The sequence below is a fragment of the Macrobrachium nipponense genome, chromosome 42, assembly GCF_015104395.2.
Source record: "Macrobrachium nipponense isolate FS-2020 chromosome 42, ASM1510439v2, whole genome shotgun sequence".
NCBI classification, from domain to species: Eukaryota; Metazoa; Arthropoda; class Malacostraca; order Decapoda; family Palaemonidae; genus Macrobrachium; species Macrobrachium nipponense.
The window spans coordinates 32,796,789-32,822,377 of NC_061103.1; the positions used below are offsets into that span (position 1 = coordinate 32,796,789).

Here is a 25,589-nt window from a genome sequence, read left to right on the forward strand (position 1 = left end):
AAACCTCCTATTGCAACGTAGGGTTAATAATGCAACATGATTGGTTAAATACATGTAACCCCCTACAATACCCCAATCATTTATCTCCTTAGGAAGTTTGTGTCTGAACTAAAAGCTCCCTTATATCTCGGTGCATGCGCAGTAGCATTGGCGCATGCGTAGTAGGATTCGGCGTCATAATAGCAGTAGCAATAAGTGATTTTGGCTATGTAACGGCTCCATTATTGGTTTATTTATTGCTTTATTTAAGCTTGTATTTCGTGTTTCAAATGTCATAAATAAGAGGAAATGACAATAACACTACAAAACCTTCCCCCATGTGTTTTACCCCACCCAAACCCGCATTCCCATCGGTCCCCCCCCCTTACTGTAGGATACAGTTTAAACGGCATAATTCGCCCAAGTGTTTTACCCCACCCAGAACCCCGCATTCCCATCGGTCCCCTTACCGTAGGATAGAGTTCAAAGGTAAATTACACGTTAATTACAGTTGGCAAAAAAAATATCTTAAATTCTTGTTCAGTAGGTAAAACTGCATAGAAAAACGTCAACTGGCATAGTCTAGTTCGCCATGGAATAAGGGCTTAGATCTACATAGGGGCCTTCTGGATATGAGAAAGCAAGTTCCTCAATTGTACTTATATATTAAAGTAGAAAAGATCCATCCAAAGCAATCTTATTCTTACACCATTTTATTGGCTTTACATTTGGCTCAGGTGAGTGATAAATGGGCTTTTTAATTACATATAGGTTTCTAGAGGAGATTTTAGGCTGTTTCTGAGATTTTGAGTTGAACTGTAGACACTCGATAAAGGTCACTGTAGGTATGGTCAATCACCATAATGATGGTTTCAGCTGCTGGACACTAGCACAGAGATGTTCCCTTCACTGAGTAAACCTTTGATGGCCTCAAGTAACTCTGCTGACGAAGATAGTCTGTAGTGAATAGGAAGACATGGTATAAAAACTTTGTTGATCCATTTGGTCCCTTCAGCCACAACATATCACTAAGGAGAAACCTGACTTAGAAAATAGTTCAAATTTTGCCTCATGGTAACATTAGCATTCCAGTAGCATTCCTAGGAGGCAGGCGGGCACTTCCTGTGAGCTGTAAGATTCATAATGCCAGGCATGATTCTCAACACACAACAGTAGCCAGACACTAACATGCCACTTGCAGTGGTATAAATGAAGCAGTATCATTTTCCCTAAATCACTCTTCCCAGCAATCCTGACATGATCCCCTGGGGAACGTGTGTTCTAGTTGCCTGACAAGAACAACATACTGCCTTTGAAATCCTGATGATACGTATATGCCATCCACCTGGCTCCTACTATTGAAGAATATTAAATGTATATGTTGTACATGCATTCACTATTGTGAAATGAATCATCACAGTGCTTTTAACATTTCTCCAATAAACTGAATACATATTGGGCAGGGTTCTTGCAGGCCAAAGTAATAGCAAGAAATACAGTAGTATTTAGGAAGATTGAAAAGATCTGCTACACACTTAACTGTGCTGATGCAGCAATAATTTTTTTTATCACAATTGGTATTAGATCACAACTGGCATTAGTATAATGTACTATTGTTTGTAGCTCTTCAGTCAAACACATTTTTGTAGCATGTGCATCATATGAGAACCCATCCTGCACCACAGAATTTGATGGAAAAGTGTATTGGAAAAATATTAAAAGGTATAAGGGGAAAAAATGTAAGGAAATAACGAACATACAGTAAATGCTTAAATATATGTATTGGCCTTAAGCACGCTTATGTGCAAGCCACTGAGGCCAGAAAACACAATACATCTGTTAGTCGAGTACACCCTTCACATCTTATACACCACAACTTGAGATAGTGTCCTATGCCAAGAAAACCCAGCCTTGAGACTTTCAGTAGTATGTACGTACAGTACTACTAGTAACCTTTTCAAATTTTTTTTTTAACTGCTGTATCATTATGTGATGATTTATTAATTTGAGATTAGTGCTGTTTTTGACAGTTTAGGATAAACTATCTTAGAATGGCCCTTTTAGCCTAACTTACAGTGCCACATTATACAAAAGCTTCCTTGATACTCACTTAAACTCGCACAAAAGGCTATTTCATAGGCTGCTCTTCTTCAGTCTAACCTAACTTAAATTGTTTGATTTGACTTCTCTTGTAACATTACATAACACTCTTGCCATAAAACAATTGAAGGGAAAATGTTAAATTGTAAATTTTAGTTATAGTAATTTAACAAATTTTCAGTTAAATTTTTTCACTCCTGTATTACGATGCTTTAAAAAATTCCTTTACCGTTAGAATACGTACTATTTTCGAATTTTAGTTTTAGCTAAATATTTTAATATAAATACTGTCCATTGAATTATTTTAACTTTCTATTCCACAGCTGGTGACTAATTACCATTTGCTCACTCCAACAGTGCTGAAGTATGAAGGTCACTAGAAAATGTCGTCGTTGAAGTGATACCTATTTAACTATAACTGTACATGTAAAATGGAATCCTTTGCATGTAAAGTTTGTTCCTTAGTAATGGGAAATGAAGGTCGTCTCCCAAAAGTCCTTGGATGTGGCCATACCCTTTGCTCAGTTTGTGTCCCACGTTTGGTAGAACATGATTTCATTGAGTGCCCTCACTGTGAAGTTAATTGTTTTACACGGTCTGCTGATGACATTCCCATAAATCACATGGTCAACACCATTCTTCAGTCATCTTTTGCAGGACACTTAGTAGCAATTGCCAATATTATTAAAGAATATGAAGATCAAGAACCTGGCCAAGCAGCTTCTGCATCAAAGGATGATGTGCCTTCAAAGATTCATTCTACCAAAAAATGTGCCACGCCTCCTCAGCCCCAAGCTGCTGCAGAGGCTTGTATCCTCAAAGCAGCTACTGGGTCAGACCCCCAAAAACAGAAAGATCCTGATAAAACAGAGTCACTTAAAAGTCCACACCATTCTAAAATAGTAACGGTGAATGTTACGCAGAAAGAATTTCCAAAGCTTGAGTTCCCTCAACTTGCAAGTTTGAACAGAACAGCTTCTGAAGAACCCAGACTTTCAAAACAAAATGGCAATCGCTCTCATACTAAGGCAAAACAGTCTGAAGACTCGAAAGAAAGCAAACAGTCTGAAGACTCGAAAGAAAGCAAACAGTCTGAAGACTCGAAAGAAAGCAAACAGTCTGAAGACTCGAAAGAAAGCAAACAGTCTGAAGACTCGAAAGAAAGCAAACAGTCTGAAGACTCGAAAGAAAGCAAACAGTCTGAAGACTCGAAAGAAAGCAAACAGTCTGAAGACTCGAAAGAAAGCAAACAGTCTGAAGACTCGAAAGAAAGCAAACAGTCTAAAACTTCAGAGCAAGGCAGGATCGAAGGAAGTAACAAGTCTGATTGTATTGCTGAAGAACCTGACTATCATGCAGGCAAATGTGAAACTCATCAGAAGTACAAAACATTTTACTGTATTAAATGCATTCAGTGGACATGCTTCTCCTGTATAAAGATATACCACCCACAAAAAACTTGTATTACTACTACCCTTCGTCAAGGTCGTGAACTAATGAGACACCTGGAGACTGAGGAAATTGCCAAAATTTTAAAGGAATTTGAAGATGACATTAATTTTCTCCGTAAAAGAAATCGCACAGTTAGGAAATTAATTTGCCAGTTTAAGAAGCAAATATTGGAGCTCAGAATTCTCCTTAACCACTGTGAAAAAGCAGAGAAGAAGCTTGTGTTGGAAGTTTTTGATATGAATTCGGTGATAGCCGATGGGTTGGACTCTGTATTTATGTTACTGACAGCGCAACGAATTCTTCTAGATGATTCTTATGCAGAAGAGCTCATTGGAAAGGCACGTAGTGTTGATGATTATATGCGAATACGTCAACAGTGGTTTGGACCAAGTAACTTTGAAAATTCTTCAGTAATTAAACATGCAATGGAGGTAAGATTTTAAACGCTTAGTGTTGGTGACTTCAGGTAGTTAACTAGTAACAATATTTTCCAGAATTCTAGAGAATGTCAACCCTTTAGGGATGAGTTAAATACGTATATATTAAGCACAACCCAGGACTGGGAAAACTTTTAACGTTTAGCCAGTTTAAGAAAAAACACATCAGTGGAAAGTGGAAGATAGGCAAATACACATGGTGTAAGAAAAAATAATTATGCTCATTTTTCTATATCTTTGGGAAGCTGAAAGTGAATTTTGTTCCGATACGTAATACAAACCATCGGTCCTTTAACAATAGGAAGTAGCTAGCGGCAGCTGGAACGGTCGTAAGCTTCGAACAAGGGGAGAACGGTAGTTAACTGCTTGTCCGACAGTCGCGCGCCGCGCGACTGGGAGGTAAACAAATCACTTTTGCTTTCGGCCGCGGGTGTGAAGGACGTGTTCGTCATCGCTCTCTGCCCGCTTCATCGTCGTATGCTTTGTTTATATTGTGTTTTCTGCTAATGGTTTGTTTGACTTGAAAATGAAACTGTAAGTACACTGTTTTCATTTTCATTACTAATTATGAACCAACATGGAGTTATCGCCGTAGATGCCGGCGATTTCCTCTCTTTCCATGAATTGAACCCTTGAATTATGTCTCGGTGCCGAGGGCGGGCGCGCTCGCGCCGAGTCATGTATTTTGGGCAAAAGTGTGTAATTGAAAAATGTAAGTACTCTTTTCATTATATTTTTGCCCTGTGCGTTCGTTACCGAGAGTGTGATTGCGCTCGGCACGAGCCTTTTAATTTTGTATAATAGAATGCAATGAAAGTGGATTCGCAATTGCAATATTCTTTTCATTTTCATTTATTTATTTGCATGAATTTAATTTGGATCAATTTTCGTTCTTACCCAGGAATTGATCCTTACGATTTTTTTTATGTGAAAATGAAATCGCAAGTGCAGTATTCTGTTTCATTTTCATATATATTTTATGATAGCATCATATTATTGGATCAAGTTTCCGTTCTTACCCGGGAATTGATCTTTTCCCCTTTAAGTTCTATGAAGTGAATCGCAAGGGCAGTATTCTGTTTCATTTTCATATATTCTTTTCACTGCTGTGCGGGGGTGGGGGAAGCGAAGATCTGCCAGGAAGTCGTCGGAAAGCTCTCCCGCGACTCCCTTGGTATCCGATTCTTCGTCTTCCTTCCTGCCCCCCGCTCAGCTTCTTCGTTGTATTTTGTATTTGGGGTCTTCCTTGCGTTCGTGGTGGGGCATGTCTTCCCCCCGTGCGTGAGGGAACCCCTCTTACTAATCTATCTATGTTACCGCAGGTGCTACATCCGTGGGAGACGACCTTGGACAGGTATGGACCCACCGCGGAGGCAGGGGTGGCGTGCCTATCATCCACGGGCTGCTGCAGCGTCTAGCGAGGTCTGGGGCGGTCTCCACTACTACCACGGCCGCTTATGCTGCTCCCCCCCCACCCCCCCTCCTGGTCTACACTCCCCATGCTGTGTCGATGACGCCGTCTGCCGCTACTAGGGCCGCAGCCGTACCGAGGTGGGGTTGCCGCCGCCGCCTGTTTTCTTCGTGTTGCCTGCCCCAGACTTCCGCTGTTCCAGCAGCTCGCCCCTGGACCGGCCGCCAGGACCCAGGTTCCGCTGGCTGCCGATGATTCTACGAGGCGATCGCTGGCCTGCCGTACCTGCCGCTGATGTGATTCCCGCTGTTGGCTTGGCTGTCCCTTCTGGGTCTACCGCTGCCGCTGTTCCTGCCGCTCCTGAGCTGGTTGCTGTTCCTGTCGCTCCTGGTTCCTGTGCCTGTCCATGCTGGTCCTGCCCACGGTGTGTCTTCCCCAGTCCCAGGTCCTTCCGGACAGGTGCAGTCGGGCCGTGTTGCTTCGGCAATAGCCCCGGCTCCGGCCTGGATGGAGGACCTGACGACTGTCCTGCGTGAGCTGACGAGGAAGAGGAGAAGAGGAAGCTGTCATCTTCGTCTTCATCGTCTGCTGCTGCCTCTTCCCCTTCGACTTCTAAGGCCATAAGCCGAAGAAGAAGAAGGCTGCCTTCCCCCCTAAGAAGTCTCCTTCGGGAACTTCTAAGGGCCCGTCCCACCCCGGTGGGACGGGGGGTCCTTCTGCTGGTCCTCCTGCTCCTTCGGGAGCGGGGCCCGTCTCCCCTTCCGTAAGGAAGAGATAGACGGGGACCAGAGGAGTATCGGTTAGCTCTGGTACTTCCTCGCCTGGTGCTAGCGGCGATGCCGCTACGCCAGGTTCCGGCTCGGTCTCTCGTTCGCGAGAGATCCCGAGTGTACGTTCTCCCTCGGGAGACCGTGCAGCCAAGTTTCGGCGCCAGAGTTCGCTCGGCGCCAAGACGCGGCACGGAGCAGAAGGCTGGTGAGAGACGCTCAGATGACTCTTGCCAGGCCAGCGGCCGCTCTTGCAGCGACCAGCTGGTAACCCGGGTTTTCCCCCCTAAGAAGGCTCCTTCGGGACCTTCTAAGGGCCCGTCTCGCTCCGGCGATTCGGGGAGCTCTTCTGCTGGTCCTCCTGCTCCCTCGGGAACAGGGCCCGTCTTTTCTTCTACCAAGGAGAAGACGGGGACCAGAGGAGTACCAGCTTCGGCTGGCACTTCCTCGCCTGGTTCTAGCGGTTCTGCCGCTAAACCAGGATCCGCCTCGGCTTCTCGTTAGCGAGAAGTACCGAGTGGGACGGTCTCCCGCGGGAGACCGTCCAGCCAAAGTCTTGACACTCGAGCTCGCTCGCCGCCAAGACCGAAGCGCGGAGCAGAAGACTGGCGAGTGTCGTGCAGACGACTCTCGCTAGGCCAGTGGACGCTCTCGCAGCGACCAGCTGGCTGCTCGGGTTGACGTGACGGTCGCTGACCAGCCACGGGTTGAGGCGAGGAAGGGGTCCCCCCCGACGGTCGGTCGTCGGTACCAGCCACGGCTGGTACCAGCGGCTCGACGCCGCCGAGAGGATGCTCGCCGGTCTCACCGCGACAACGAGCCTAGCAGGTCACCTGACGCCGCTCCCATCGGGACCGGGCGGAGACGGTAACCAGCAACAGCTCGCCTGACGCTAGAGATCAGCGTCGACGTTCTCAGCCGAGCCTCTCGCCCCAGGCGAGCGGCAAGGCTAGGCCTGCTGCTCGATCGCCACTGCGGGTGGACGATCAGCAGCAGCCCTCAAGCACGCTGGTCCTGCCAGCGAGCTAGGGGGGAGCGTCAGGTCTGCCTCTCCTGTACCTTCAACCTCCTCGGGCTACACCGGGAGGAGCGAGGTACCTATGAGTGATCGCGAGAGGTGCGCCGCTCGCGATCCCGCTATGACGCCGTATGGACCAGGCACGGTTCTAGGACCGACCAGGACATACGCGCAAGTAGCTGGAGGCGACCGTCAGGGGTCTGCCGCTGTTCCTCCTTCTGAAGGAGGAGTATCTCGGGATCTGTTCTTGTTGGAGGGACTGGACGGTCCTATTCCGCAAGACACGGTTACTCCCGAGATACAGAGGAATTTGCAGAAGTCATTAAGCTGATTCGTCAGCATAATGACCTTGCGGAAGGATTGCCGCTCCCACCAGCAGAGCCCACGTCTCTGCTCGAGTCGTTTTGGGGCCCGAGAGGGAACCCAAACCGACGGTGGGTCTGCCACGATCGGAACTTGCCGATTCTGTCTCGAACCAGAGTCTCTCGTCTCCGGACAAGAAGGCTCTCTCAGTTCTGGCCGGTCGATCAAGCTACTTTCACCTCCTCTACTGCGACAGCGGCGTTTCTACGTGTCTTCGGACACCGTATTTGAATACTCCTTCGGTCCTCCTGAGAGGTTTCGACCTCGACGAGGACTGGAATGAGTCGGAGGACGGTATCGGCTCTCTCCTGTCAGGTGTCGATCAGCCCCACCAGACGACGTTCACAGTGGCGGCAGACCCTTACCTACAGTGAGAGTTTGTAACCCTCCGCGGGAAAACGTTTTCTCCTGACGATACGTTTTCCCAGACTCTGAGAGGCCATCGCCGCAAGGCGATGGCTGTTCCTACTCTTCTCCAACTGCTAGTTCCACTGGGAAGGCGAGCGAGTATCCAATTCCTCCCCCATTCCCTCTCTCCTTACGGTTACGAGGGAAAGGGGAGGGATCCTACAGAGATTTCTCTGTAGGATCCCAACGTTTCGGGGACTGTGCTACCGGGGGGACCTTCGGGTCCTACCTGACGTAAGCCCGGTCGTTGAGGAGGAATCCTGCCCCATTCTTGATTTCTACGGGAATCGAGAGGACCACCAGCCGATATCGTTTGACGAATTCGGTGGGGGTTTCGCAGACTGCTTAGAATTTTCTACGGAATTTCTAACGCATTCAGTGTTCGAGTTTTACGATCTCCAAACCACTTACGCGAGACCACGGTCCAAAGTGAGCGAGACGAGAATCCCCGATATACACGATAATCGGGAACCTCGCCTATGCTCGAATCCTGGAATTTCTAGCATTGGGAAGAAGACTGCTGCTGAAGAAACTATCTCACAGTAGGCGACCAACCTGGACCTAGAGAAGATCGGACGGGAATATCCAGTTTGGCTTGAACTATCGTCTTAGTATTCTGTTCACCATTGAGCTTTCCTTCGAGGAAGACTTCTCCTTCACTCTCTTTGATAGAGATCGAAGGTGGTCGATCTCCAATCCTTATTTGTTTTCTTGAAGGAAAGAATTTAGGATGGAGATCGTTGTTCAGAATCCTACAAATATACTACGTATATTAACCTCGCGACATGATTCTACTAAGCAGTTGAATTGTCCGAGGGTTAGGCGCATATCCTGAGTTAATCTTTAACGGATTGCGACTTATAAGAGAAGTATTCTAATTGAACTGCAACTCGGGGTTGCCTGCAACCTCCCAGGAGTTTTCAGTTCAATTTTATATACTTATGGTTTTGTCACGACAACACCATTTTCAAATTTTATATTTACCGAAATTCGTTTCGCCTAAATATAATTGCTCGAGCATATCTTTTATGCTCGGTAGTTTTCTAGCCGAACGCATTCCTTCGTGGAATAATGGATTACCTGGCAACTCAGGATGACAGAGTCAGCGAGAGCTCAGGCTCAACTACTGCGTATTGAACTGCCTGATAGCAGCTCAGTATCAGCTGGGGCCTCCGATATGCACGGTCATGTATGTCTCTCTCTGCCCTGCTTTGATTGACTACCGAACCGTATCTCTGCCCAACAATCATGGACTTAGGTCTTGATTAACGGGGATTCTCGCAATAATGAAGGACCATCTACTGCTGTGACGCTAGATTCCATCGCCTTCGACATTGCGAGAATTTTCAACAGAGATATCTCTTGGACTCTTTCATCTTTCTGTTTACCGCACGGTAAACAGAAGTCTGTACAAGTCTCCAGCTGCATCGCACTGCGATAATGCGAATGATTTTGCAGACATCTGAGTTTGTCTTCAAAATATCTCTTATTCGTAGGTGTACAATTGTTCATTGTTCAACCGAATTACGAGATGTGTCAGAAGACATCGCCTACACTCCGACCTGACAGCTCTACTTCCAATGTTCAGCCCATGAGAAGCAGTTCTTCAGGCGGCTTCCCTGTGTGTTTTCATTACTGAAGAACGCCCCGCTTTCATTGCAACTCGATCATCTCACCGGACAGCAATGAAATAGCGGTTAGCGTTTTCAGTCATTTGTAAGCACAGGTTATGAATCTTGAGAATTCCTTCTCTCGATTCATCTGTGAAGACGTAGGTTGCATTCAATATCTACCTTCGTCTTCAACGGTACATAGTGTTGTTTCTCTTAGCTGAGATTCAACAACCATGAGATGTTTTACCTTCAGGGACCTCGGTCTCTATAGAAGGCAATTGACTTTCGCCTGTTGGGCACATGCCTTAAGAGAATCATCACCTCGCTGTCCGGCATTGGTGACAAACAAATACATTATTTGTTTGGTCTCTCGGCATAACCCTTTAAAGGCGAAGGTCACGTGACTTACTCGGATGCTTTGACAACTTGCCTCCTACCGAACGCAGTCAGTCGGCAGCTGTCAGAGCGGCCGAGTCAGTTACGAACTACGCTGTTGACTTAGTTCGGTTGTTACAGAGCAATCATTACTTCGTTTTAATAGCTTGTCACAGTACCCATACCATTGACACCCACCATGGAGTGTCGGTGTCCTATCCACTACCGAGAACTTCGCTGCATGGGGATAGGAGGATGCGAGAGACTTCGTGGCAAACGGACAGACCAGTATGGGTACTGGACATCACCGAAGTAGAGAAGAGGGATAGGTCATGCGACTATTTCCTTCTTTTCCTCTGAGGAACTGCATGACTTCTCCTGCGAAGTCAAGCATCCAGGGGATGGGGATCCGTGACGCTTGATTTCGTACCGAACTTCGTAGCGAAGACTCAGAACCCTCGGGTCCCTGACGATTGGTTCGAGTCGTTCACAATCCCCTCCCTAATGGACTTCACCGCCTTCGATGCGAAGGAGATGCTGCCTTGTCCGCAAGAACTTCTCCGTGGCGCAGGTACTGAAGGCAGGGGTCTGGTCAATCCAGACCACATGCCCTTCCTTCTACCTTCGGGACTATTGCCCACAGGTCCTTGGATCTTTTTCCTTGGGACCCGTGGTGGCTGCTCAACACGTTGTGTAGCGAACCCAGACCCTCGCAGGCTGAACAGCATCGAGTCCTGGTGTGACCATAATAATGGATGAGTGAATGAGAGTGTGACTGGATCCTCTTCCCATCTTTTTCTTCCCTCTACCTGTGGTTAGAGGGACACGGTCGTCACCTTGCTGGATAAGGACAAGATGCAGGTGAGCTACTCAACAGAGCCCCATCCTATCCCTTTCACTAGGGATAGGAGCGTATATCCACCACTTCCTCCAACAAGGGGGAGGAAGTGGATGCCAGCTTGAGACAACCCATACTTTATGTTGCCTCTTGCAAACAGGAACAAGTTCTTGCTTGCTGGTACGAAGAGATACGCTTGCCTCTCTCTTAGTACTCGGCCCAGAGGTCTGACCATTGATCCTGCGGTGCACACCCCGATCAATCGGACAGAGGCTTGGATCCCTCCCTCGCTCTTATGACCAGGGAGGCATTCCAGGGATGGACGAACACCAGTCTGTTCATCAAAAGACTCAGATTCCTCCCACCAAGAAGTGAGTCTTCCTATTGTTAAAGGACCGATGGTTTGTATTACGTATCGGAACAAATGACAATTTGTCGAAAATTGCATTTTTCCTAACTATACAAACCTGAGGTCCTACTATATAAGTCCCTCCTCATGCCACCCTCACTCTGCGTATTTTGCATGGGCCAAAAGCAAAAGTGATTTGTTTACCTCCCAGTCACGCGGCGCGCGACTGTCGGACAAGCAGTTAACTACCGTTCTCCCCTTGTTCGAAGCTTACGACCGTTCCAGCTGCCGCTAGCTACTTCCTATTGTTAAAGGACCTCAGGTTTGTATAGTTGGGAAAAATGCAATTTTCGACAAATTGTCATTTTGTACATGAACTTCTGTCAGTTATATACTTAGCTTACGTCTCTGACGTCACGACAGAATTCAAAACTCGCGGCAAACGTGACAGGTAGGTCAGGTGATCTACCTTACCTGCCGCTGGGTGGCGGGTGTATGAACCATCCCACTTTCCTGTCAGATTTTCTCTGTCGCCGGTGTCGACTACACCTGTTGTCGGTACCTCTCGATATTGGATTCTTTCTCGTTTTGCCCTGGATTGTTTCAACAGACTTTTGGTGAAGTACCTGATCTTTTGGCTTGGCATTCGCGCTTTGTGGACCGTTTTTTATTATTCTTTGGATTTGTCTTTGGATTTCATTATGTCTGATGTTGAGATTAAGAAATCAGCTATGTTCAGAGTGTGTTCTGTTAGCGATTGTAAGGTGAGGCTTCCGAAAGCAGCGGTAGACCCTCACACAGTATGCATGAAGTGTAGGGGAATGACTGTTCATTTATTAACCCTTGTAGAGAATGTGATAAATTGAATGAGGATGAATGGAAGGCACTTTCTTTTTACTTAAGGAAGCTTGAAAAAGACAAGGTTAGGAAAGCTTCATCTAGGAGTTCTAGTAGGTCTCGCGCTAGCGAGTTTGAAGTAGATAACCTGTATTAGAAGTAGCACCTTTACCCAGTTTAGCCCCTGCTCCCTGCTTCAAACCCGAAGATGCGCCTTCGGAGGTGGATCACTGAGAGCCACTATTCGCAGCATGGAGATGAAGATTAGAGCTTTAGAAGGTAAGAGTGATAGTGCCAGTGATATGTGCAGTGATCCCAGTGCAGTGGAGGGTGCGTCTGATCGGCTCCCTAATGCTTCTAGGCCTAGACCTCTTCCAGACTCCCAGTCCCAGTGGAGGAGGAAAGTCGAAAGCCGCAGGAAGGTTAGGGAGAGAACCCCCACCGGTCAGGCGTCCCCTCGGTAGTTGCCTGAAGTACGCTCCCAGGCTACCTTGGATCGCGCCAAGAGAGAAGTTTTACATCAATACTTCTCGTCTTCGCCTTCTCCTTCTCCTAAGCATGGTTGGAGCTCCTCGGAAGCCTCGTGCCCCTCGAAGAGAGCCTGGCAGGCTCCTTCTGCTCTTCCCTCTAGCCCTGAAGTTTTTTCGGAAGAGCCTGAATTGGAAGTGAAGAAGCCTAGGAGATCGTTGGAGTGTCGTCCGCCTAGTAGGGGTCGAGCCTGTCTCCCGTGAAGGATTTTGGGAAATCTCCCGCTCTTATTTTGGCGAGTGCAGGCGCAGATTACGGCTCTGGCTGACTCCTTGACTGTGACTTCTCGTTGTAGGAAGGACGTATCGCTCCCTGTAAAGAAGTCCAGCGCACTTCTCCCGCTTACGCTTTTCTTCAGAAGCCGCCCTCTCTCCAGGTTTGGATGGTAACATGAGGCGCTCTTCAATGGACAGGCGCTCTTCTGCTGACATCGTTTCTCCGTCAGACATTGAAACAGGTCTTCCCGTAGGCGAGCCTCTCCCAGCAGGCGCTCGTCTCGAGACAGGATCTCTCCCTTCGGAGGGCGAGGTCGCCAAGACCTAGTAGGCGCTTTTCCTCCTTGTAGCCGCTCACCGTCAGGCTTCCGCTCTCCTGTGACCAGGAACCCTACAGACAGGCGCTGTTCACCTAGCAGGCGCTCTTCTCCTGTCAGCCGCTCTTCGCTTAGCAGGCGCCAAGAGCCTGGTAGACGTGATTCGCCTGGCAGGCGCTCTTCAACTGATTTTCGCTCTCCTCGAGTTAGGCACCGGGAGCCTGGCAGACGCCCCTCCCCTGGTAGGCGCTCGTCGCCAGAGAGCCGCTCTCCTCGCGTCAGGTGCCAAGAGCCTGGTAGGCGCTTCTCACATGGTAGGCGCTCTTCGCCAGGCAGCCGCTCTCCTTTGGACAGGCACCAAGAGCCTGATAGGCGCTTTTCTTCTAGCAGGCGCTCTTCCCCAGACATCCGCCCTGTTCTCGTTAGGCGCCAAGAGCCTAAGGAACGCCCTCATCCTGACAAGAAGGATTTTTCGGGCAGGCGCTCTCCGGAAGTTATGACTTCCCCTGTCAGATGTCAGACGTCTTCCAGACGCACCTCCAAGGACGGACGCACTGCTTCGGACAAGACCTCCTTTCCTCATAAGGATCGTGAGGGATCTTCGGCTGAGGAAGAACAGGAACCTTCGGAAGAAGATGTCCCTAAGGATTCCGCTGTTTCCTCCTACAAGAGGTTAACGGACTTGTTGCTTCAGGAATTTGGAGACGCACTTTCTCCTGTCGCTCCTCCTTCGCCTCTCTCGTTATTCTCAACCTCATAAAAAACTTCTAAGTTTGTTCATGAAACTTACCTGTCAGATATATATATAGCTGTATTTCTGACGTCCGACAGAATTTTCAAAACTCGCGGCACACGTAGTGGGGCGGCCAGGTGGTAGTACCCATTCCCGCCGCTGGGAGGCGGATATCAGGAACCATTCCCATTTTCTATTCATATTTTTTCTGTCGCCGGTGCTGCAAACAACTGTTTACAGTACCTCCGTCTAGGATTTTTGATTATCTCGCTTATATTATCTGGATTGACTTTTGGTATCGACTTCTGGATTGTTGGATTGGCACGCGTAATAGTGGATTGGTTTTTTGATTTTGGATTGGCTTTTCTGTGTACATGATGTCGGGATCAAGTACTGGAAGTTTCAGAGTGTGTGTGAGGAGTGAATGTAAGGTGAGGCTTCTTAAACCTTCAGTTGATCCTCACACAGTTTGTATGGATTGCAGGGGGCATGTTTGCTTGGTTGATGATCGGTGCAATGAATGCAAGGATTTGGATGATGATAAATGGAAGATGTATGGAGACCTATCGACGTAAATTGGAGCGCGATAGTCAGGTCTTCCTCCAAGGGCAGTTCTACTAGAGGTAAGGGAAGTAACATTTCTCCTCCTCTAACACCAGTAGATTTTGCTCAACTAATCCTGTTTGTTGCCTTCGGGCCCCAGTGCTGTGTCTGGAGAAGGTTAACACCCTTTCTCTGATTCTTGAGTCTATTCGCGCTCTCGAATCTAAAGTTTTGGCCCTAGAAACTGGCCCTGTGAAAGTTTGTGTTAGTGCCCCTGGTGTTGTGGAGGGGGCGTCAGATCGGCCCCGATAATGCCTCTAGGCCTAGACCTATATCGGACTCCCAGGACTCAGGGAGTGGGTATGTCGAAAGCCGCGAAGAGGGTTACGGGGGCTCCCCACCGATCTGGCGTCCCTTCAGGGCAGGCCCTTTGTTGCCTACTAAATCCCAGGCTGCCAAGGAGCGCGCACGAGCGCGTGTCCTGAAGATTGCTTTTCGTCCTCCGAAGCGTCCTCCCCGCGCAAGGGGTGGAGCGCTCGGAGAGACTCGCGTCCGTTGAAAAGGACCTTTCGCTTTGAGGACGCTTCACGTCCTATGTCTCCGCTTTCGTCAGAGGATGCTTATGACGCCTTTTTTTCCTCCTCAGAAGAGAGGAGGCTTTCTACCGACGAGGACTTTGTGTTTCCACGCACAGGCGTGTTCACCTGAGAGGCAGATAGCTGTACCTGCTAGAAGGAAGGAGGTGTCCCCTCGCCCCTCGCCTTCTCGCAGGCTCAGTCCTGCCCCTTCTTATGCTCCTTCGTCACCTACGAAGGATATCCTAGTGTCCCTTCAGGACCAGATTACGTCGCTGATGGCTCAGAGGACTCGCCAGCAGCAGTCGAGCCTAAGCGTAGGAAGGACGTTCGGCTGCCCGTCGAGGACGAAGCAGTCTCTTTCTCTCTCGTCTCGCTCGTCTCTCTCTCCTCCTCCGGATCGTCACCGTTCTCGTTCTCCGAGTAGATCTTTCGCTCTCTCAGGAGAGGACGCTGGCGTTCGAAGCAGGACGCTTTGCGCTCTCGGCAGGGGATCTGTTGAGGACGCTCGGCGTTCTAAGCAGGACGCTTTGCGCTCTCTACAAGGCGCTTTGAGGACGCTCGGCAGGACGCTCGGCGTTCTCGAAGCAGGACGCTTTTGAGTTATCGACAGGACGCCTTTGAGGACGCTCCTCAGGACGCTCGCCGTTCGAAGCAGGACGCTTTTCGAGCGAGGCAGGACGCTTTTGAGGACGCTCAGCAGGACGCTTGCTTGGCTAAGCAGGACGCTTTTTGGCGCCTCTCGTCAGGAAGCTCGCGCTCCCTCATCGTAGGGACGTGTCTGTTAAGACAGTTCCCGTTGCTTCTAAGGACGCTCCTCTTTCACAAGATGTCCGTCCTTCTAAGGATCGACACGTAAGGGCGATTCCGTACCTGTAGCGGGTACTTCCAACCAACGGAAGTCATTGTTCAGGATTGAGACTGCTGGACGTCTCCCTCTCCTGATGGACGTTCTCCAGTTCCTCTTAGGGAGGAAGGAAGGGGAAACTTAGTAGTCCAGGGAGTTCCGTCGAAGAAGAACAGCCGGTAGCTTCAGCTGTCTCGGACTACAAGGTTCTTGTCAGGCTGTTACGTTCATCCTTCGGGGAGAAGTTCCAGCCGGCAGCCCCTAGGTCTCCTCCCTCTCAACTTTCGTCTTCCAAGACCGTTAAGACCCCTGAATTCGTCGAGATGAAGACATCGCTGTCGACCAAGAGGGCTTTTAAGAAGCTTCAAGACTTTATGTCTAGAAGGAAGGATCAGGGCAAGACCACTTTCGCCCATCCGCCCTCTAGACTCGCCGGGAAAGGAGGAATTTGGTATGAAACCAAGGAGGACGTGGGAGTAAAGGTTCCTTCCTCCCGTCTGGGTGACTTCTCCAGTTTCGTTGGACGCTCAGAGGAGGTCTCTCTTATCGTCTGCTAAGGTGTCCTGGACTCCTGTGGAGACGGACCACCACTTGAAGGGACTGCTTCGCACCCTAAATGTCTTTAATTTCCTAGACTGGTGTCTGGGAGTTTTTAGACTTCAGTCTAGAAGTCCTGATTCTCTCAGTCTGGGGGAGCTGTCCAGCGTGTTGTCATGTATGGACAAGGCCGTCAGGGATGGTTCGGAGGAGCTAGTTTCTCATTTTGGAACTGCTTTCCTGAAGAAAAGAGCTCTTCTTTGCAATTTTACCGCTAAGTCGGTATCTCCCGCTCAGAAAGCGGAATTGCTCTTTGCGCCTCTTTCGGACCATCTCTTCCCCCAGGCTATGGTAAAGGATCTTGCAAAGAGTTTGCAAGAGAAGGCGACCCAGGACCTCTTGGTAGTGTCTTCAAGACGTCCAGCAGTTCCTTCCACTTCGGCATTCAGCAAACCCCCGAAGAAAGTCAAACCCTTTCGCGGGGCACCCCCACCTCGAGAGCAGCTCTCGAGGGAGAGGTTTTTCGAGAGGAAGAGCTTCATTCAAACCCAACCACCAAATGAAGATCTCGTCCTTCAGACGCCAGTCGGGGCCAGACTGGAATTCTTTGCGGAGGCTTGGATGGCAGAGAGGGGCGGATCCTTGGACTCTCAAGATAGTAAGAGCGGGGGTACAAGATCCCCTTTTACATCCTCCTCCTTTAACATCAACTCCCAGAGACCTCTCTCCATCTTATCAGGGAGAGAAGAAAAGTATTCTTTTGCGATCTGTTAGACCAGATGGTCGAAAAAAGAGCGGTGGAACAAGTCTTGGACCTGGAGTCACCGGGCTTCTACAACAGGATTTTCCTAGTGCCGAAGCAGTCGTCAGTTGGCGCCCGGTCCTGGATGTGAGCAGCTCAATCTTTTTGTAGAAAAGATCAAATTCAAAATGGAGACGCCTCAGTCGGTGCTGGGAGCCTTGAGACCTGGCGACTGGATGGTGTCTCTGGACCTGCAGGACGCGTACTTCCACGTCCCCGTCCACCCTCTTTCAAGGAAGTACCTGAGATTCGTCTTAGACAACAGGGTTTGGCAATTCAGAGCCCTTTGTTTCGGTCTCAGCACGGCCCCGATGGTTTTCACAATGATAATGAGGAATGTAGCGAAGTGGCTCCATTCGTAAGGGATCAGGATATCCCTATACCTCGACGATTGGCTGATCAGAGCGTCGTCGAGGCAGAAGTGTCTGAAGGACCTTCAGTTTACGTTAGCCCTAGCAAAGTCTCTGGGTCTTTTGGTCAAACTCCGAAAAGTCGCATCTGACCCCGACACAGTCCATCGTGTATCTGGGGATTCAGATGGATTCAGTGGCTTTTCGGGCGTTTCCATCCCAGGAACGTCAGCGACTGGGGTTTGAGAAAGTCGCAGCCTTCCTAGAGAGAGAAGCTTGTTCGGTGAGGAGTGGATGAGTCTGCTGGGCACCATTTCCTCGCTAGAAAAGTTTGTCTCGCTGGGAAGACTGCACCTCAGACCTCTTCAATTTTTCCTTGCGGAAGAATGGACGTCGAAAGAGGACCTGAATGCGATCCTAAGGATCTCCAACAAGGTAAAAGTCCACTTAAGATGGTGGCTCGACCCTCAGAAGTTACGAGAGGGCTTCTCCTTAAATCTTCTGAGCCCGACCTAGTGTTGTTCTCAGACGCTTCCATTTCCGGTTGGGGAGCAACACTAGGGGGGGAGGAAGTGTCAGGCTCCTGGAGAGGGGAACAGGTAGCCTGGCACATCAATGTAAAGGAACTGGCAGCGATATTCCTGTCGCTGCAGTTCTTCGAAGACAAACTGTCAAGCAAGGTTGTTCAAGTCAACTCAGACCAGTACCACAGCCCTTGCGTATGTAAAGAATCAGGGAGGAACTCACTCCAGATCCCTTTTTCTCCTGGCGAAGGAAGTTCTGCTATGGGCAGGACGCAAGGCGCATCAAGATCCTGACAAGATTCGTGGCAGGGGTTCAGAATGTCAGGGCGGACCTTCTCAGTCGACGAAATCAGATTCTAACCAACAGAATGGACCTTGCACAGGAAGTCTGTCACAATTATGGAGATTGTGGGGATGTCCTCTAGTAGACCTGTTCGCTACATCGAGGACGAAGAGGCTTCCTCTGTATTGCTCCCCGGTTCTGGATCCAGGGGCAATTGCAGTGGGACGCGTTTGCTCTGGAACTGGACAGACCTGGATCTTTACGCCTTTCCCCCCATTCAAGATCATGGGGGACGTAATGAGGAAGTTCGCAGCTTCAGAAGGGACAAGGTTGACTCTGATTGCCCCAATGTGGCCAGCAAGAGAGTGGTTCACAGAGGTCATGACATTCCTTGTGGACTTCCCAAGAACGTTGCCCTGGAGGAGAGATCTACTCAGACAGCCTCGCTTCAAAAAAACGGTTTCACCAAAACCTCTCCGCTCTGGCTCTGACTGCGTTCAGACTATCGAAAAGTTGGCCAGAGCGAGAGGCTTTTCAAAGGCAGCTGCGAGAGCAATCGCTAATGCTCGAAGAGCCTCTTCAAGAGCTGTCTACCAGTCTTAAGTGGTCCTCCTTCAGGGCATGGTGCAAAAAGGAAGGAATTTCCTCTTCCACGACCTCTGTGAATCAGATAGCAGATTACTCTATCTAAGAAATGTGCAGAAATTGGCAGTTCCTACAATCAAGGGTTATAGGAGTATGTTGTCTGCCGTTTTTCGCCACAGAGGACTGGACCTCTCCGACAATAAGGATCTGCACGATCTCTTAAGGTCGTTCGAAACCACCAAGATTCCACAGGCAAGACCGCCCTCATGGAATCTCGATGTGGTTTTTGAAACATCTGATGCTAAGTCCCTTTGAGCCTCTCCATGAAGCTTCTCTAAGGGACTTGACGAGAAAAACGCTTTTCCTAGCTTCTCTGGCGACGGCGAAGAGTTAGTGAAATCCAAGCGTTCAGTAGCCTAGTGGGCTTCAAGGGAGACAACGCTGTCTGCTCGTTGAACCCATCTTCTTGGCTAAGAACGAGAACCCGTCTAATCCTTGGCCAAAGAGCTTTGAAATCAAAGGAATATCGAGTCTCGTTGGTCAAGAACCAGAGAGAGCCCTGTGCCCTGGCAGGGCTCTCAAGTTTCTATGTGAATAGGACTAAAGAGATAAGAGGTCCCTCAGGTAATCTCTGGTGCTCGGTGAAGAGACCTCAGATTTGCCGTTGTCGAAGAATGCTGTTGCTTTCTTCTTGAGGGACGTCATTAAAGAGGCTCATTCATCTTGCCAGAAGACTGATTTGAGCCTCTTTGAAGTGAAGCTCACGAGGTCAGAGCCGTAGCTACTTCTCTTGCCTTCCAAAGGAATATGTCTATCAAGATATTCTTGATAGCACCTTCTGGAGGAGCAATTCCGTATTCGCCTCACATTACCTCCGGGATGTGAGAACAATTTACGGAAGACCTGTAGTTCTTTGGGGCCTTACATTTCGGCAGACACAGTTTTGGGGGCTGAAGGTAGCTCTCTCCCTATCCCTTAGCTTAGTTAGGTTAGTTTTATTGTGTTTTTGGTTGATGGTGAGATCTTCTGTGGAAATCTCCCATTCCTTAGTGTTAATGTCAGGGGTTTTTTGGTTAGTTGGTCAGGTGGTGGTCGGTTGCTGTGTTACTGCCATATGTTTGGCTAGATGATCTTGTCACATTGTGGTCACGTCCCCGTTGACAGAGCATCCAGAGTGCACCAGCACTACAGGTCCAAACCTGGCTGGCAACTCTGATAAAAGATAAGCAGGCTTTAAGTGACAGTAATCACAGAGTCTACTTTGCTATCAGGTAAGGTACCAATAAGTTAATCTTTTATTTAATTTAAGTTTCCTAAAAATCCTAGTCTGTCTCTACCCACCATCCGAAGGTGGGATTCAGCTATATATATATATCTGACAGGTAAGTTTCATGAACAAAATGTTATTGTTATAATACAATTAAGTTTGTTCATACTTACCTGGCAGATATATATAATTAGAGTGCCCACCCTCCTCCCCTCAGGAGACAAGGGTCATGAATAAATATGAATAGAAAATGGGAATGGTTCCTGATATCCGCCTCCCAGCGGTGGGAATGGGCGGGTACTACCAACCTGGCCGTCCCCACTACGTGTGCCGCGAGTTTTGAAATTCGTCGGACGTCAGAAATACAGTATATATATATCTGCCAGGTAAGTATGAACAAACTTAATTGTATTATAACAATAACATTTTTATTGTAGTGTCTTACCAAACAATTATACAGCCGTGATTTCCACGAGCGGCAGGAGACTAAATTCAAATTTAGCGCGTAGGCGTCGCCAACACTGGTGGTGATGACGTCATCTCCCTCCACTCGCGGGAGAACCAGGTACAACTGCCCAGGTGAATTCAATTCTTTTCCTGCCGCGTCCGGTGAACATCGGTGGTCGGTGCGGTTGGATGACTTGCTTCGCTTTTTTCTTGTGGGATTTGATCTCGTGAAGTACTCTTCTTTTTTTTTTTTTTTTTTTTTTTTTTTTTTTTTTTTTTTTTTTTTTTTTTTTTTTGCGTTGTTGTTATTTTGCTTATTATTTAGGCGTTGCCATGTCGGATTCTAGTCTGTCGGGAGTTAGGTTTTGCATCTCAGGATGTAAAACTAGATTATCCAAGTTAGAGTATGATTCTCACACTAAATGTTAAGTGTACGGGGACAGGTTTGTTCAGCAGATCGAACATGTAAACGAGTGTAGTGATTGGACTGATTCTCATGAAGTTTTTTAGTTCATACTCGGAGAAATTAGTTAAAGACAGAATTAGAAAAGCAGCGCTTAGGGAAAGTAGCTTAGCTCTGCTTCGTCTTGCGATGCATCTGTTCCTTCTGTTTCTCCTCAAATTGTTATGTCTCCTTTAACTACACCTCTTATTCCTCCTACTAATCCCACTTCTCTGGCTTCCCGTGTAGTTTCTTCCGACACCATTGCCAGTCTGGAATCGAGGTTAGATCAGAATGTTTTCGGTACTAGCGAATACGGTTTTTGCAACTTGGTAATTCAGTTAAGACGTTTTTGGAGAAAGCGGCTTTAGGCAAGAGTGTAGTTGAGGGTGCGTCTGTCTGTCCTGACACGTCTCCTAGACAAAGGTCACTGTCCAGCTCCCCCGCACCGGGGAGAAGACATACCGGAAGTCCAAGGGAGTCGATCGGAGGAATTTGCCCACAGACAGGCGCCTCTCTTGTTGAGCCTGTTGCGCCTCAACAGGGCTCGGTTAAGCGTTGGAAAGGTGTTGCGGATAGACGCCTTTCGAATGATTCAAGCGATTCGTCTCCGGTCGTGCGGCGCTCTTGGCGAGATTCGCCTGTTTCGCGTCCCTTAAAGAGGCGTTCAGGCGCTGATTCTTCGCCTCCTCCAGTCAAACGGTATAAGAGCCTGAGAGTAGGGTTGCGCCTCATCGGCCGTTAGCGGCTTGTTTCGTACGCCTCAACTCTGTGCCTTTTTCGGCTCCATCTACCTAGTAGAGGTTTGTGGTTTTAGTGCTTGTAGCTAGCAGTTCTAAGGCGTTTCTTTAGGCGCTTTCTCGTCTGTTATGCCTGATGCGCCTGTTTCGCCTCGAATTTCGGCGGCTCCGAGCGAGGCGCAAGTAGTTTTTCCGCCTCCTGCTGAACATTTAGGCTCTTCCAAGCTTACGTTAACTGTTTTTGATTCGTCTCTGGTGCCTTTGCGCAAGCAGTTAGAGATGTTAACCAACTGGATGAATGAGTCCAAGGGTGGTTCGAAACCTTCAGATCCGGTTGTAGTCCCGTCTACTTCTTCGGCGTATCGGAGAATGAGGAAGAAGTAGAGGAGGAGGATTCACATCACCTCTCGTGTTATTCACGTCTCCTTAGATTTCTTCTGGTATCTTATCCAGATTATTTTGAGAAAGCGGCTCTGCGCTCCCCTACTTCGACTTTTTTGATGAGGAGGAAAACTTCAGACCCTCTCCTCCCAAAACTTGTTCTATCTAAAGCGGTTAGACATTCGTTGAAAGAGACGGAGAAATGGATGTCAATGAAGAGAGAACTTAGGGAAGGCGCTTTTTCGCTTAACCTCCCTCTAAGTGCTTCGTAAGAGGTATAGGTTTTATAGTAACTGGGGAACTCCTCTCTGGGAGTTTCTGCCTCCTCCCAGGGAGACTTCTCCAGTTTAATCAACTCCTCTAGAAGATCTGCTTTCGCTGCAGCGAAAGTTTTCTTTTACAGCGCCTGAGTTGGACCACGTTGTAAAGAACCAATTTTAAACTTTTGTTGGAAATCTTTAGCTTCCTTGATTGGACTATTGGCGCTTTAGCGGCCAAGATCGAAGACTGTCCTTCTCTTTCTCAGGAGTTAGCGGAGGATTGGATTGGTGTTCTGTCCTGTGCGGACAAATCCATTAGGGATGGATGTGATGAGTTAGCTTCGCTCATCGCCTTTGGTACCCTTAAGAAAAGGCAACTTTGGTGCTCCTTTGCTTCTAAAAGGGTTACTTCCCAACAGAAGTCTGCTCTCTTGTTTGCTCCTTTTGTGAAAGATAACCTCTTTCCAGACGATGTAGTGTTGTCAATTTCGTCTGCGCTAGATAAGAAATCTACTTGGGATTTACTGGCACAGTCTACTAAGAGACCTAAAGCTCCTTTGGAGACTGTTCCTTCGGTTTCTCCTCTGGCCCAAGCGCCTTTTTCGAGGGAGAAAACCCTATCGCTTCTTTCGGCGAAGTCGAATTTGCGACCTCAGTCTAAGACCTCGGCCAAGGTTAACAAACCTTCCAAATGAAAGCTCGGTTCTTCATGCACAGTGGGAGCCAGGCTGGGTCTGTTTTGGGAGGAATGGGAAAACAGAGGAGCAGAAGCCTGGGTAGTAGCAAGATACTCAAGTTCGGCTATCGTATTCCTCTCGTTTCACCTCCCTCGCTCTCACCTGTGCCAATTCCATTCAGGCATACTCTCCCGGGCTCAGACAAATTTCTGGCGCTAGCCGCAGAAGTGGAAGCTCTTGTTCTCAAAGAAGCAATAGAACAGATAGAAGGGGATTTTCCTCCAGGCTTTTACAATCGCCTTTTTGTAGTTCCCAAGTCATCAGGGGGCTGGAGGCCGGTTTTGAATGTGAGCGCCCTGAACTTGCATGTCCAGAAAACAAAATTTCATATGGAGACCACTCGGTCGGTTCTGGAGTCCATCGACAGGGGGATTGGATGGTTTCTCTGGACATGCAAGACGCTTATTTTCACATTCCGATACATCGCGAATCTCGGAAGTACCTGGGAGGTTCCATGTTCCGAAGGCAAAGGTGTTTCAGTTTCGGGTGCTTTGCTTCGGACTGGCGACCGCTCCTCAAGTTTTCACCAGGGTTCTATCCCCGATAGGAAGCTGGCTGCACATTTTAGGAGTAAGAATCTCCCTCTATCTGGACGATTGGCTTCTCCGGTCGGAATCAGAGAGTCGGTGCATGAAGGACCTTGGAACAACTCTGGATCTTGCCAGAAAGTTAGGAATTCTGGTCAACAAACAGAAGTCCCAGTTGGTTCCATCTCAGAGCATCCTTTATTTGGGGATGACTCTGAATGCTCAAGTTTTTCGGCTTTTCTGTCCCCTAAGAGGGTCCAAGGCTGTCTGGAGACAGTTCAGGAGTTCTTGGACAAAAGGTAAGTTCTGCCAATCAGTGGATGAGGCTCTGGCAAATTGACGTCAGTGGAGAAATTTGTGACTTTGGGAAAGACTGCACTGAGACCTCTGCGTTTTTCCTGAGAGCTCTTGGCCAAATTGACGTCAGTGGAGAAATTTGTGACGTTGGGAAGACTGCACATGAGACCTCTGCAGTTTTTCCTGAGAGCCTCTTGGTGCAGGAAGACGCAACCAGACTCGATTACCTTTCCTGTCACAGATCAAATAAAAGAGGACCTAAGGTGGTGGCTGTCTCGAGCAAGGTTGGAAGAAGGGTTAGATTTACGACCCATCCTCCCGAACCTACAGTTCTTTTCTGACGCATTGGACACAGGTTGGGGAGCCCTGCTGGGAAATCAACGGACTTCAGGAGCTTGGTCGGAGAAGGAGAAGAAGTTCCACATAAATGTAAAGGAACTTTTAGCAATTTTCCTGGGGCTCAGACAGTTTCGGAGCTTAGTAGAAGGTCAGGTAGTGGCAGTGCATTCCGACAACTCCACGGCTCTCTCGTAACGTGCGGAAACTGGGGGACTCGGTCTTTCTCTCTATACGAAGTAGCCAAGGATCTCCTCCTGTGGACAAACGAAGCAAAGGTTCAGCTAGTCCCGAGATTTGTTCCGGGAAAGATGAACGTCCTGGCGAACGAGCTAAGTCGTCAACAGCAAGTGTTACCTCTGGAGTGGACTTTGGACAAGATTTGTCAGAAACTTTGCGCCTTTGGGGACGACCGTCCATAGACCTGTTCGCGACATCAAGGAACAACCGTCTTCCTCTCTTTTGTTCTCCAGTTCCAGATCCTCTAGCTTGGTCGGTGGACGCAATGCTGTTGGATTGGTCGGGTCTGGAAGCTTATGCATTCCCTCCATTCGGTCTAATAAGAGAGGTGCTGAACAAGTTCATGTCGCACAGCAATGTAACATAACGTTAATCGCTCCCTTTTGGCCCAGGAAAGAGTGGTTCCGGACCTCCAGTTGTTAGTAGACTTCCCCAAAACTTCTTCCTCCAGAGAAGTGGATTCTCAAACAACCTCACTTCAAGAGGTTCCACCAAAACTTGTCCGCTCTAGCTCTGACAGGGTTCAGACTGTCCGGAATCTTGTCAGAGCGAAAGGGTTTTCAAGAAGAGCTGCAGAAGCTATCGCTCGTTGTAGGAGAGTCTTATAACAAAACGTCTATCAAGGGAAGTGGAGAATCTTTCAGAGAGTGGTGTAGAAGTGCTAAAGTCTCTACTTCTGCGACCTCTTTAACGGAAATAGCAGATTTTCTTCTATTTCTTAGGAACTCTAAGAAACTGGCTCCTTCGACGATCAGAGGATATAGAGCCATGCTTTCTTCGGTTTTTCGACATCGAGATTTGGATATTTCCTCCAATACAGATCTGTCGGACCTCATTAGGTCTTTCGAAACCACTAAGCTCCCGCAGGATACAGTGGCTTGGAACTTAGATGTGGTGCTTAAGTTCCTCATGGGGCCACCGTTTGAGCCTTTGAAGTCGGCTTCACTCAGGAACTTGACTAAGAAGGCACTTTTTCTTATTGCACTAGCTTCTGCTAAGCGTGTCAGCGATTGCGCGCTATAGACTAAAGAGTCGGTTTCTCTCAAGGCAATGCTGTATTTTCGGTATCTTTGACCTTTCTAGCCAAAAACGAGAATCCATCTAATCCTTGGCCGAGGAGTTTTGTGGT

General features: G+C 48.4%; 1 protein-coding gene across 3 annotated transcripts in view; it reads left to right on the forward strand.

Moving 5' to 3' along the window:
• The first annotated feature begins 2,404 nt into the window (after positions 1 to 2,404).
• LOC135213062 (uncharacterized) overlaps positions 2,405 to 25,589 on the forward strand; it is a 70,229-nt gene continuing 47,044 nt past the window's right edge. For all 3 annotated transcript variants that reach the window (XM_064246903.1, XM_064246904.1, XM_064246905.1), the window contains exon 1: positions 2,405 to 3,962. In XM_064246903.1, coding sequence (XP_064102973.1) covers positions 2,511 to 3,962 — 1,452 coding nt within the window. In that variant the 5' untranslated portion in view covers positions 2,405 to 2,510. The remainder of the gene's footprint in view (positions 3,963 to 25,589) is intronic.